Source organism: Plasmodium cynomolgi, chromosome 8 (genome assembly GCF_000321355.1).
Source record: "Plasmodium cynomolgi strain B DNA, chromosome 8, whole genome shotgun sequence".
NCBI classification, from domain to species: Eukaryota; Apicomplexa; class Aconoidasida; order Haemosporida; family Plasmodiidae; genus Plasmodium; species Plasmodium cynomolgi.
The window spans coordinates 528382-542487 of NC_020401.1; the positions used below are offsets into that span (position 1 = coordinate 528382).

A 14106-nucleotide genomic window follows, 5' to 3' on the forward strand; every position below is an offset into this window, starting at 1 on the left:
TTTTTTTTTTTTTTTTTTTGGAGATTATCCAATGTATGACCTTCAATCATGCATTTTTTTATGGCTTTCCTTCTTGAGTGCATACCAGATGGGGCGTAATTCCCCTCGGGGATTAATTTGCCTTGCCACTTCACATCATATGATAAAGCGTTTACATTTTGTGCTCTTTCCACTATTATGGGCATATCCTAACAAAAGTGTTCAAGAGGATAAATAAAACCCGGTGGCCATATCCCCCATGTGCATTAACACGTACATGCGCAAGTGCTTTCTTTTCTGTTTTAACATTCAATTGGTGAGGGTCACACTGAAGTGGGCCTCTTCATATGTGCATATGCATACACGCTTATATATGCGCATCCCTTTGACAGCCGCTTCCTTGCCATATTTTTATCATGAATAGGGTTACTTTCGTGTGGCTACAGTTGGCAGCGTAGTTTATCCCCTTTACCTTTTGATTTTCATAATTTTTTGCGCCTTTTCTTGGTACACATATGACACGATAGAGGCACAGCACTAAGCGAAACGAATGCGCAGCAAAATAGAAAGCGAGAACAAACGGTTGGGTTAAGCAACAAAAAAAAAAAAAAAAACACCCGAACATGTTATTATTTCTCTCTTTTTACGGCCATTTGTTAATTGAATTCTACGTGAGAAAATGAAATTTGTTTACCGCGTGTGTGACAGTTATTTTTTTAATTTTTACTTTTTGCACAAAAGTAGCACAGAACCACATACCACCATTTGCTGCTGGGTCCTTAAATGTGGAGGTATATAACCGCCGATATTGTACTCTCCAACGAAATTAAAATTGTTGTCAGCTTCTGCAAAACGGAGTGAAATTATCTCATTTTGAGCATATCCTTTGCGGACACTCTTCCCTGATGTGGCAAGTAGGGCAAATGACACATAATCACAATGTCACCGAATTGAAAGAAATTGTGTAGGTTTAAATAGAACCTGGGGAAGGTGTATAGTAAGCCATATTCACGAAACCCAAAGGGGCGTTCTCTACATGTGTGATTGTGTGGCGTTCACCCCCTCTCCAGTTATATAACACCGAGAGTAACATTACCACGTTCAACTGTTCGAATGGGTAGGTATATGTACAGATATATGTGCATAATTGCTTATCGCACGAGGAGGACCTGTCCAAATAGCACACCAAAAGGCTTCCATGCTTGTGAGCATTGAACGGACACCATTTTCCCTTCACAAAAGCGTCTGTGTGACGTTTAAAAAGAAAAATGTGAACCTCCCGGACGAATTGCGATAATTCGATCGAGTCAGACAAATCGAACCAATCGGACTAGTCATTTTTCCCTGAAAAGATGATAGCTCACCTTCATCCTTAGTCTAATTGCTTGGCTTTTCGTGCCGTGTGCTAGGCCACTTTACCCCTTTTTTAAACACCCATATGTGTTAGGTTATACTATGTAAACCTCCCCCTAAAATAGAACCACCTAGCTGGTGGTGAGAAAAAAAAAAAAAAAAAGCAGCCACACCAATGTTAACACTGAAGTGTGCAGCATTAACTGATCAAACTTACCTGCACGTACCTTTGGCGCGGTCTTTGCTGCATTTCGCAATTTTTCAAAAGTCACAACGCAAAAATGGAACGCGCGTGCACCAATTCTTTTTATCAATCGCAACTGCCTAATGTAGCTGCTTAATTATAGCCTCTTATTTATAATTAATAAGGCACATTGATAATTTAACGAATAGGGGTTCAGTTTCCAATTTTCGAAAAAGTAAAAACTTCGTAAGCAGGCACACCTTAAGTTCCTCGCGTAAAATGCGACGAACTAGTGAAGGCCACATGAAATAAGAATACGTGAAAAAAATAATAGGCAAACGAATAAATTGGGACGTGGAGACGAAAGGGAAAGGGGGAATGCAGGAGCTCGTGCACCGTTTATTTGCTTGCACAGTTGGGGGGAAAAGGTGGCGTGTATAAGGGATGACCAACATGACGCTTCGTTTTGTTCTATTTTGTTTGATTTGTTCCTCTGCCAAATTTGGTATCACGCTTGGGCATGCGTGATTCTTCGCCTCTCTCACCTTTTTCACGTGCTTTGCACTTATCACGCGTTTCGCAATTATGGCGCGTTTCGCAATTATGACGCGTTTAGCAATTATCACGCGTTCCGCAATTATCACACATTTCGCAATTATCACGCATTTCGCAATTATCACGCATTTCGCTCATTTCACGAAAGTGCCTTGAAGGGATGACCATGGGGTGTGAATAACGACGTCGCTTCTTAGCATCTTGGGCGAACGTCAGGCGCATATTTCCTGTCCGCACGGCTTACGCGTTGCACTCGCCGATTAAAACAGCGCGCACATCACTTGTTTCCCGTGGAAGTCGCCTATGCTTTGGGCTTTCCAGCTCGCACAACAATCATTAACAATAATTAAGCTTTGTAATCACTGTAGGTGCCCGATTCTTCCTTCTTCTCTTGCTTCTTTTCTTCCCTCTTCTCCAACTGCTTCTGAGACTCGATCTCCATATAATTCTTGAATTCCCACCCTGTTCCCCCAGCTCTCATAACTTTATATGTGGATAAATAAATGTTAAAGAAAACGGTTGTTGTGAACAGCATAATGAACACAATAATTGTAGTAAAAATTTTACTTTCCAGTGTGAACTTATCTTTTACAAAAAGAGAAACCAAGAGAATTACGAAGGATATGAGGTAATTTGCCAGAATAAAGGCCACAAAAATAGCAGCAATGCAAAAAATAATAAAATTTTTGAGTGTCAATCCAAGAATTAACAAGGATGCCAATACTGCATTTGTAATTATGAGTAGAATTCTATATTCTTGACCATGGGAGAATATTGCTGATATGCAAAATCCTATATGAATCATAATTCCAATGATGCATCCTCCCGCTAATGGGAAGCAGCAGCACTTGCTCATTTTTCCTAGCTTCAACATTTTGAATAAATTTTTGCGTTAAAAGGGTAAATTTGGTTTTTGTGCAGACTTTTGCGAAGTTCCTTTTTTTTTTTTTTTTTTTCTTCTACAATCTGCTGATAGTTGTAAAAAAGAATGTAATCTTTCAATCTGTCCACGATGTATTTATGCGTCTTTGTAATAAATATATATATGTCAAAAATGTGTGCTTCAATTTTTTACGTTTATTTTTGAACAAAATGTGGCAGCAGCAGGAAAGGGCACAACGAAAGGGTCTTCAAACGAAAAAGAAAAGTTTTGCAAAAATGGGAATTTGTAAAAAAAGCGTAAAAGGTAGGGGATGGAAAAAAAAAAGAAAAAAAATGGAATAAATATAAAAATAAAGATAAAGATAAAAAAATCGGTTAAAGCTACTACAAACGAAAAATGTGTTGGAAAATAAAAAAAATTCTCAAATGATGGGCAATTTTTTGCAGAATTTTTTACAAAATGTAGAAAAAAATATAGCACAAAATGAGGGCTTACAAAAGGCATTTGCCATTTATGCAATTTATGGCTACTTTATTTGCTCAAAATGTATCACTTAAGCAAAAAAAAAAAAAAAATTAAGCTTATATTTAATATTCTGCATGCAAGTGGCAGATTTTTTCCTTTTAAAGGCGTAAAATGAGGTAGCTTTTTTTTTTTTTTTATATATATATATATATATATATATATATATATATATATATATATATATATATNTNTNTNTNTNTNTNTNTNTNTNTNTNTNTNTNTNTNTTTTTTTTTTTTTTTGTCAAGCTTTTGTTCATGCAAATTTTCATTTTGTTGATCACTTTGGCTGTTTCATTTTAGCGATTTAATTTTACACTTCAAAATTTGTGCAAAGTCCTCATCATCATTTATCACATTTAATTTTTGAAAATAAAACATCAAGGTGTACGCATTGTGTTCATTCACACTTTTGTAGTTCATTATAACGTAAGTTTTGATGTTGGAAATAAGTGAGTTTCGCGTATGATTGAGAATTAAAAAAATGGTTAAGACTTTTATAATGTCTTGAATGGAACAAATGTCGTAGTCATTTACAAACAGGTTGATGTCGTCTTCCCACTGCTTCAAGCAGCACAGAAGGTTATTCTTCATTGCGTCATAATCATGCTTATTTAAACATTTGATGTTGTCTTTCCTGTTGTGCGTTTGATCCACGAAATGTTCGCCATTATGCTTAACAAAAATTTTGTTTATGTCTAGCAGGTCACAACTGTACAGACCACTGTTGTTGTTGCTTTCATAATTTTTTAACAGTATTGCCAACGAATACAAAATGTAAATTTTTAACTCGCTCGCCAGTTTCATGTTTCTTATGTGCGAAATAAAAATGTCCATTTTGGACAGACTTATAAGGATGTTATACCTGGAGTAAATGTAAAACAGATTGCTCACTTGGTTCGCACTCAACAAATTCAAGTAGCTGAGCAGTTTCTCATTGAAGACGTTTATTATGTAATTGAGAAAATGTACGTAATCGATGCTGTAGTTGAGCGATCCGTCTATGTGGTGATGGGGATCAATTCTCTTCGTCGTAGCGTCATTGCGCGCTTCAACAACTTCTTTCAATATGGGTAAAAAATGAACACAGTTAATGACGTCACTGATGGTGCTGCTGTCCATAACGTTAGCTAATTTAAGTGCAGATAGCTTTAATATGTGATAAAAATTTTGATCTACTCTCATGTATGCGTATAATATTCTGCACAGGTCCACTAAATTTATGTCATCCATGAGGAGCACAATTTTTTGCGCTAAAATTTTGAAAAAATTCATATTCTTGTACAATATGCACGCATAGCAGTAGGCAATTACACATATGTCCCTCACGTGCACATGGTTGCGAATTACATTTTCAGCAATTATGTTACTCAGTTTGACAAATAAATGTTCATCATATATTTTACTTTTAACTAGGGCATTTAAAATCATACAGATCTCCACTACGTTGTGAATTGTATGCACTTTTTTTTTTAATTCCTCCTTTAACAGTATGATTAAGTCCTCCTTCTTCCTTTTCGAATAAGTCGATATTAGCATAGCTAAATTGGACGTATTAAAATATTCACTCTTTTTTTTATGATTGGAATGAAACTTTCATATAAGTTTGTTTCGTATCTCATTTTGCTCAAGCAAAATAAGAAGGACGCGATGTCTCCGACTTCAAATTTATCCATTATTTCGTAGGACCTCCTTTCGATTTTTTTCCAAATGAAGTCATTCTTAATATTTTCCTTTAGCAACATATTAGAGAAAATACACAGGACAGACGAATTCATCTGCTTTATCTTAACTTCTCGGTCGTACGTGGTAGCATCTTCACCTTTATATCTGTGCGACGCATTATGGTATGCCTTGAATCGGGATTTTATAAAAAAACGGCTGTTTCCTCTGTTCACATTTGCGCTTTGTTTGAGAATATTATTAAACGTGCGCATTGATGGGGGTCTTTTTTGTTTTACCACGCAGGGGAGCTATATGTGTGCATATGTATACACATCTGCAGATGCGCATGCATGTGCACACAAGAATTCAAGCAACCGAAAAACGTGTGCATGGCTTGCATGGCTGCCACGTGTGCTCCTCACTACAATGCGCGGCGCGTATTCATCTACATGAGTGGGTTTTCAAACTGGCAAATGCGCATGTGGACGTCAACACAGTTGTTCATCACACCGTGCACAACCGTGGGACGGTTCTTCAAAACGGGACTCAAAAAAGGGATTTCAACAAACGGATGTGATAAACTTAAGCTATTTTTTTGAGAGCACGCACTTTCAGTAAAAAGTAGCAGACTATATCATAGTAGTAGCCCCCCCCAAAAAAAAGAAGAAGACACCTTTTCGACTTCTCCCCTTTCGCCAGAATTTACCCACTCTGCTAAATTTCGTAGAATTTTATTTCGGCTCTCTGGTACAGTTATGCCCACCTCCCAGGCGCGAACGTTCCTCTACACGGAGAAGAATTAAGCTGGAGAAATGATCAAATAGATGTTGTAGCATCAGACATTTTAAAACTCCAGACTATATATATGCAACATAAGACTCTCACCTTTTTTCTTTTAATAATTTTCTCTTAGAAGCAAAAAAAGTAAAGTACAATTTTATTTAAAAGCGCTTCAACAACGGCGAAGGGCAATTTTTTTTTTACTAAAGAGTGTGCTATATTATCGCATTATCATTTGACGGAATAAAAAAAAAAAAAAAAAATTGTGTTGTTTTAAAACAGAGGTGGGCTTCTTTCCATGCTGGCTCGCTCAGTCGTGAAGTTCGCTGCGGCGTCGTCACAGCAAGGAAGAAAGCCAGTTTCACGCATTTACGTTTATAGTACATGAGCTTGCTGCTACACATACCATTTGCATATCGTCATACATATGCTTGGCGCTATATATGCGCGAAATAACCCACCGATTGTACAAGCGGATAAAAGCGTCGTTATAACGAAAAGGGGCCAAAGGAACAAGCGAGAAAATACGGATTTGATGCGATATTTCGTGAAGGCCTTTTTCTCTAATTTGCCAAAATGGTGAAGAAAAAAATTAATGAAAATATTTTTATCTCCTTATTGTGCCTTTGTCAATGTGCCATTTTCAGCTGTTTTTTTTTTTTTTTTTTAAACTTGTATCATATTACATATAGCGTATACAAATACACGTTGAAGCAAATGGAACAAATTATTCAGCAAAAGGTTTGTCATTTGGTTTTTTTTATGCCAGTTTGCGGTTTTCTTTGTTTATTTTCTCCATCCCGTTAAGCTTATCAACAGAAGGGAAGCAAAAATGTGCTTATAAGTTACGTAAATCCCAAACCCACATGTTATAAACTCCGCTGCAAACGCTTCAGTACATTATCTTGAAAAAAACGATCCAGCGAGTAAGTTTTATCTCCACTTAGCATTTGCCATTTTGCCATTTACATTCTCCAATTTTTGTCGTGTGCGTTTTAATGTACATATTGTTACGAAAAATAAAAACGCGTGGAAATATTTAAAACTCCTTACCTTTGCTTCTTCACAAATTTAATTACAAAAGGAAAAAAAAAAAAAAATAATAAAATGCAGAAACAACTAAGAGCCAGTACAACCAGTTAAGTAGTCTTTCCGCACGATCGTTTTGCGCAACTCTTTTTCTTGACTTTTTCAGGGATGGAATGAGTGAGGAAAGGCGCACCAAATGGAAAGTGGGAAAAATGAATAAATAAATAAATGTACAGGGGCGTACGTATGTATATATGCACTAATTTGTGTTCCCTTACATGTATGAATAACGCGATCGCTACGTGATGCATCCGCACCCCCCGAGTGCCTCGCTTGCGCGTTAAAGAAAAACATTTTTTTTGCCATTTTAAGAAAAGGTGTGATAATTTTGTAAGCAAAATTATAAAAACTCGCTCGGACGGATAACCGCATTTGTACCTTTGTAGCACTTCCCCATTTTGCGTTCCGTATTTTTTACATCGCAACTATAGTTCCCTCCCCTGCGTGCATTTGCCGCCACAGCGCGTGTTGAGAAAGTTCGGCCGGCTGCCCTTTTACGGCGTTGGCTACTCGTGTGGGCAACTGTATGTACGGAGTTGCGCAAAGGTATATCCTTCTGTCGAAGCGGCGTGTCAATCAAGTAGCACGACAACCACATAACTGCCTAACAGCCAAACCGCCTGATAGCCTAACCGCCTAACAGACTAACCGCCTGATAGCCTAACAGCCTGATAGCCTAACAGCCCAACCTCGTAGCCGATCCCCCCCCAAAATGAAAATAAAAGTAAGAACGCTTCAAAACAACGAAGAAGAAATCAGTGTCGATAACGATGACACCATTTTAGACGTGAAAAAAAAGATAGGGGTGGCATTCCCCGAAATGCCGTGCGATAAACAGAAACTCATTTTTAGTGGAAATATATTGAAGGACGAAAGCAAAGCAGTGGATATATTAAAAGAAAACGACATAGTTATAGTTATGGCGTGTAAAAAGATATTTAATTCGACGAAGAACAACCAGACGAAGGAATCATCATCAACAAACGTTCAAAAAAATAAAGAAAAGACTCCTCAGTCTACAAATTCTGACCAGAAAAATGACGCTTCAAATGCATCAGAGGAGGGCAGAGAGAGCAAAAGTCTCAACAACGCAGAATCAGCCCTAGTCACTGGAGAAAAGCTAAAAGAGACTATAGACAATATCTGTGCTATGGGATTTGAAAGAGAAGCCGTAAGAAAGGCCATGATGCTGGCGTTTAACAACCCCAATAGAGCGATTGATTATTTGACGAACGGCTTTCCAAACGAAAGCGAAGTGAACGAAATAAGTGCAATCAATACAATGAATGGGATGAACGAAATGGAAGAAATGAACGAAATGGACGAAATGAACGAAATGGACGCCGCGAACGCAACGAACGCAATGCGTGACGTAAATGAAACGAACGAGACCAACGAGACCAACGAAACGAATGACAACTCCTATGAGAGAGAAGATAACGAAAATGCTCCCAATTTGCCAAACCTTTTAAATAATTATAACGCCCTTGCAGATAACCCTAGACAATCTGTACCAGAAAATCCTGATCAATTTAGAAGTTCCCCATTTTTTAATATCCTACGAGATGTAGCTTTATCGAATCCACAACGTATTCCAGAAATTTTAGAAATGATCGGAAGAACAGATCCTTCCTTTTTAGAATTTATTCGAGAGAACCAAGGGGAATTTATAAGGGCCATTCAAAATTATGGGAATAATGACCCCACAGCTAACACAGAAAATGATTTATTGACAGGTGAAGCATTTACCGATCAAGGGAACCAGAATATTACGGACCCGAATAATGAAAATTTTCAGATTCCCATTACGCCTTTAAATGAGAACGAAATGGAGAGTATTAAAAAGTTGGAATCTCTTGGATTCCCGAAACACTTAGCGTTGGAAGCCTTCATTGCTTGTGATAAGAACGAGGAAATGGCGGCCAACTATTTGTTTGAGAATATGAATGACTACGCGTCAGAGTAGGGTCGGGGTAGTCATTTGGCGGGCGTGTTTCTCTCTTCGTAGGAGGAAACGTGCATCCTCAGCATGGTGAGTCCCCAGCATGGTGAGACCCCAGCATGGTGAGACCATCTGCCAAGTGGACCCCTTGCAACATGACGTGCTTTCCTATGCGCGTACCGCACCCGTGTGTGCGCATGCCGATGCAGCTTTTCAGCTCTACCAAAGTTAATGCGTAAACACCCCATTCGGGTGAATCACATTTCGGTGTAAAGTAGTGTATCGGCCAAATGTACTGATTTTTTTTCCCAACTTTTTTATTTTTTTAAGTCCTTCCCCTTCTCCCCCCCCTCCATTGTATTGTGTATGCTTCTTTTTCCTTCTTTTTAGAAAGAATTGCCTTAGCAAAACTTTTTACATATGTAGCACATTTTACGTTTGCTTAATGACATTATTTAATTGTTACAATATCGTTTTGGTTAACTTTTTGTAAATCAGTTCAAAAATATTCTGATTCGAGCGGGTTGTTTTATTCGTTTATTTTCCTTTCCGATGGGCACGAGCTTTTTCTCTTTCGAGGTGTCGAAACGCGTTTGCATTAGCAAAGGTGCTGTTTCGGTGAAGAAAAGGTGTACATACATCCGTACACACGTACATACATACATACTGCATGTATATGCATATGCCTGCTGCGGGTAATTGTTTACCCAATTTTTTTACGCAATTTTTCGCACAGTTATTAGGCGCTCCTGATGAGGATGAGAAATCATGACATGTTTGCCATCCCCTCTAAACGGGTTGACAAAAGAATAATCCTTTCATACACCTTCCCTCCAATAGGGCGCCTAAATATTGAATCAGCCGTGCCACGCTACAAAATACGCACGCAAAAAACCATGACATCCATTTGTGCCAGTTAGTGTGTGTATATCCTTCATGCGTACGTTTGCACTGCCGCGCCCCTGGAAGGAGGAAATTTAAAGAAAAAAAATTCCTCTCCAATTTGACAAATTCGGATCAACTCTGTTTCGCAAATAACGTAACCGCTTTGTATTTTTTTGTGCCAACAGATGGCTATGAAAAGAAGTCAAAAGGAGCAAACATCATCAAGTACATTCAAAAAAAAAGTGTGAAACAGAAAAAATAACCCCTTCTATGCTGTAAGAATGGCATCCATTTGGCAAGGCCTCCCCAAATTTACATACAACTCTCAGCACATCGACCCCCTTATTTTACGTGGACAAAATTTGGCCACTTCAGCCATGTAAGAAAAATTTGCAGAAGCAATCGCATGTACGTATATGCAAGGCAACGCCCAAAGCGCTTGTTCACGGGCGTTGCGAGCGTATATCTATCTATGCATATATTCTTGTGTACATTATTGTACACGTACAAGCGTTGCATTGTCAAATCATGATTGCTTCAAAAATCGTAATTTTTAAAAAAACAACTTTCCCTTAAACACCTTGCCATATTTTGTTGTAACCTTTTGAAGGAATATACAAATTGGGGAAAATATATTTTTTTAGCATGTTGCGAAGAAGTTGTTCCAAAATGGTTGGATTTTCTGCAAAGTTTTTTTTTTTTTCCATTTTGGTAAACTGCCGTACATTGTACACCACTTTTATTTTCTGCCCTGAGTTGCAAAGTGTTGTGGAGGGCAGGCACAGCACAGTTGACGAACGCACGTTGTAATTCGGTACGTGTTTAAAACAACGATTTTTTTTTCACTCTACATTATTAAGTGAAAGGCAGAAAGGGGTGGTACAAGTGCGCATTTTGCTGAGAAAGCAACAGTAAAAAGATGCGTTTTTTTCTTGATTATCTTCATTTTTTTGAGAATAAAATGAGGAAAAAAGGCGACTCGCTATGCGGCATGCACCATGGTGCTGCCAGGCCGACTGTAAATTTGCGTTACATAAAAAACGCCAGTTTTACGCCCCTTTGGGAGGAAAATATAAATGCCATAACCCCAGCATGCAATTTCTCAGTACAGGGGGTGGGCAGGAAAAAAAAAAAAAGGGGGGTGACAAGAAGGGAACAAAAGGGGGCACGGAACAGGTGATGTATTTTTTTTTATTTAGAATATGTCAAGCTGTTACGCTGTCACGCTGTTACGCTATTACGCTGTTACGCGTATTATCCTGACGCGCCTTGGGTGCGGGGTGTGGCGTTGCCTATTCGGGTCAGATAGCCCACTGCGAAGAGGACCACCAACATGTCACTGCGCATATGTAACTACCCACGTGCATACGCAATGGGGCACATATAAAGCGCCTGCCCCCGTGGAGCGCATGCAGCAGTGCGTGTTTGGCAGTGGTAACTGCGATGGTACCAATGGTACCTATGGTACCTCCCCAACAAAGCGTACACCCGCATGGGTAGAGCACATAATATATATACATATATATTCATACCCATATCCCTTTGTTAACCGAATGAATCAACTTTTTTCTTTTTTTTGGCCTTCGTTGCCAGCTTGTTATATGTTTGCCGGATATTGTCACGCAGAAAAAATTGCTTCGCCACGCGCAAAGCCAAAATGGGGAATACCAAATTGTAAACATATGCATAAATAGGGAAGGACTACACAAAATTTGTTAACCGAGGTAGTTAAAAAAAAAAACACCCATGCGAAGCGTACTTGTTTCTTTTTCACCTCATTTGAAGCACCCATCATCTCATCACCCGTTTTCCTCTGTGCGTATGTCCCCAACGCAACTGTGCATTATTAGGTATGCCACATTAATAGGCCAAATAAGTTAACGACGATGTTAACATGGCGAAACGAACAAATTAAAAATTGCAAAAATGGTACACCCGTGCAGAGTAAGTAGCACAGCACAACATTGCGTACTTAATGTGCTCAAAAAAGTACCCCAGCGGAAACGCAAAAAGGATATTACCTGCGTATATCAGTACATACGTTCGTGTAGTATACACGTGCGTTTAAATATGCATATGTATACATATATATATGCATATATATACATGCATATATATTCGTGTATGTACCTAATGGGGACAAGAAGGAATAAGGTTAACCCCCACATATATGTTATGTGCTACCGTATACTTTTTAAACCTTTCGTATTCCTGCGCACGCCAGCCAAAAACCCATCCTTTTTTTTTTTTTTTTTTCTCACTTTACCTTTTGCGCATATTAATATAACATTTGTTACTTTTTACATTTTTACGTTTACATATGGCATATCATTCGTATATCCATCCATATATACATAATCCATTTAATTAATTAATTTTTTATTTTTTTGACCAATAATATAAACAAAAAAAAAAAATACATATACAAAGAGATAAGTATATATTATATATACAATAGCATTATTTGTTTATGCGTGTTCACCAAATTTAAATATACATATGTATTATGCGGATATATGTATATACCATGTAAAATTTACAGGAAAAGTAAAATATGCGAGTGAACAGTATGTTCGCGTTACGTGTACATATATAGGTTGTTAATTTACGTACTTGTTTTTTTAAGAAGCAAATTTTTCTTAAAAGGAAAAAAAAGTTTAAGGGAAATTTTTACCAATGTGACTACTGTGCGGGTTTTAATGCTTCAGCTCCCCCTACAATTCGTCAATGCGCGTGACCCCATACATCCGTACGTTTAGCAGTCATACATTCACCGTCACATATCACCTACGCGCGATGCCAAAGAGTCAACGTAGCGTAGCACGACAAATGAGAGTAAAAGTACGCAGTACCATGTAACGTACTGTTTGCGTAGCTATAGTAGAACATGTACAGAATGTGACCCAGCATTCGAACGCCAGCTACGCACGTGTATACAGTTGCATATACGTATATACGTACGTTATATCCCCCCCTACACCCCCCACGTTTGTACATATGCGCCGTAGCAAATATATGTACAGGACGCAAGCGTATATTTTGTACATGTGCATTTGTTCCAAGAACAAATCGAAAAACCATAAGTGAACTGTGGGAAAAAGAAAATAAAATATCGACGAGAAAAATAAATTATTCTATTTGTTTAATGTAACATCACCTGTTGTTAACCACCTTTTGGTTATTTTATTTATTTTTTTTTTACTACAACATTTTTTTTTTTTAATGAATATACATATAAACGCGTAATCGTACAATTGCGCAAAAACGTAAACCCGGGTGAATCTCCTGCCCCCTGCTTCCTCTTTCTTTGTGTACATAATTTTGTAAAAAAAATGTTAAACCATTGAATGAAAAGAGCACGCATCAGTGACCTCCATCACCATCATCATCATCATATATATGTACACATTTTATAATATTCATTTTAATGTTGTTAAGAGTATGTATTGAAAGAGAGAATCAAAAATGAAAATATAAATTACTAACACACGTTGCCCCCTCTTCCCCTCCCCACCCATTTGCTGTTATAGTCATTTCATGTTCAGCGCTGTTTTTTATTTTTCTTGAAAGAGTAACTCTGTGTGTGCGCCTGTGCGCTATGTGTTTGCGCGTTTGCCTGTTTGCGAATCTGCCTGTTGGGAATCTGCCCGTTTGCCCCTTTGTGTGTTTTCATTGCTGTACTCCCCCTGAGAAAAAAACAAAAAAATATAGTGCGCAACATTTTCACAGTCGCATTTGAACGATTTGAAATTTAAATTCATTTTTGAAAGGACCGTTACGTTTTGACTCTGCCGTTTGAAGAGCGACCGGGAGAGTGCAGAGTGTTCGCGCACGCGTGCATGTATAGATTTATATATACTTATATATAAAATATATACCTACGCGTATATACACACATATACACATATATGTACATGTACGTATAATAGCAACGCGGCTATATATATACACTTATATACTCCCCCGCGTGCGCCCCGACGTACGGCTTATACATGAATGCGCAGTGCATGCTTGGAATGAACCTCCAAGTGACGCGCAACGAGCTAAGAATCGTACATTCCAAACGCGGAGAGGAAGGTGCATATTTTATGTGAGCACACTTGCACATACATATAGAGAAAAAGCAAGTTGTCACTGCCTCCCAGGAAGTCAAACAATATTTTCAGTTCGCTGTCATAAGGCAGAAAATTATCCGAACAAGAAACAGCTCGGAAGTATCCACCCCCTTATCAGAGTAGCTCAAGGAAGCGAAACGTTGCCAAGTTAATT

At 38.2% G+C, this 14106-nt stretch overlaps 3 protein-coding genes across 3 annotated transcripts; 1 reads left to right on the plus strand and 2 right to left on the minus strand.

Moving 5' to 3' along the window:
• Positions 1–2417: 2417 nt before the first annotated feature.
• Positions 2418–2827, minus strand: PCYB_082130 (hypothetical protein; the record flags this gene model as incomplete). Its single annotated transcript, XM_004221951.1, has 1 exon — positions 2418–2827. A coding segment is annotated over one exon (408 nt), but the record flags the coding sequence as incomplete, so codon positions are not given.
• Positions 2828–3770: 943 nt separating this feature from the next.
• PCYB_082140 (hypothetical protein) lies at positions 3771–5017 on the minus strand (the record flags this gene model as incomplete). Its single annotated transcript, XM_004221952.1, has 1 exon — positions 3771–5017. The coding sequence occupies exon 1, from the start codon at positions 5013–5015 to the stop codon at positions 3771–3773; it is 1245 nt and encodes a 414-aa protein (XP_004222000.1). The 5' UTR covers positions 5016–5017.
• A 3702-nt stretch (positions 5018–8719) lies between these two features.
• Positions 8720–9443, plus strand: PCYB_082150 (DNA repair protein RAD23; the record flags this gene model as incomplete). Its single annotated transcript, XM_004221953.1, has 2 exons — positions 8720–8972; positions 9343–9443. Coding segments are annotated over 2 exons (351 nt in total), but the record flags the coding sequence as incomplete, so codon positions are not given.
• Between the last annotated feature and the right edge of the window lie 4663 nt (positions 9444–14106).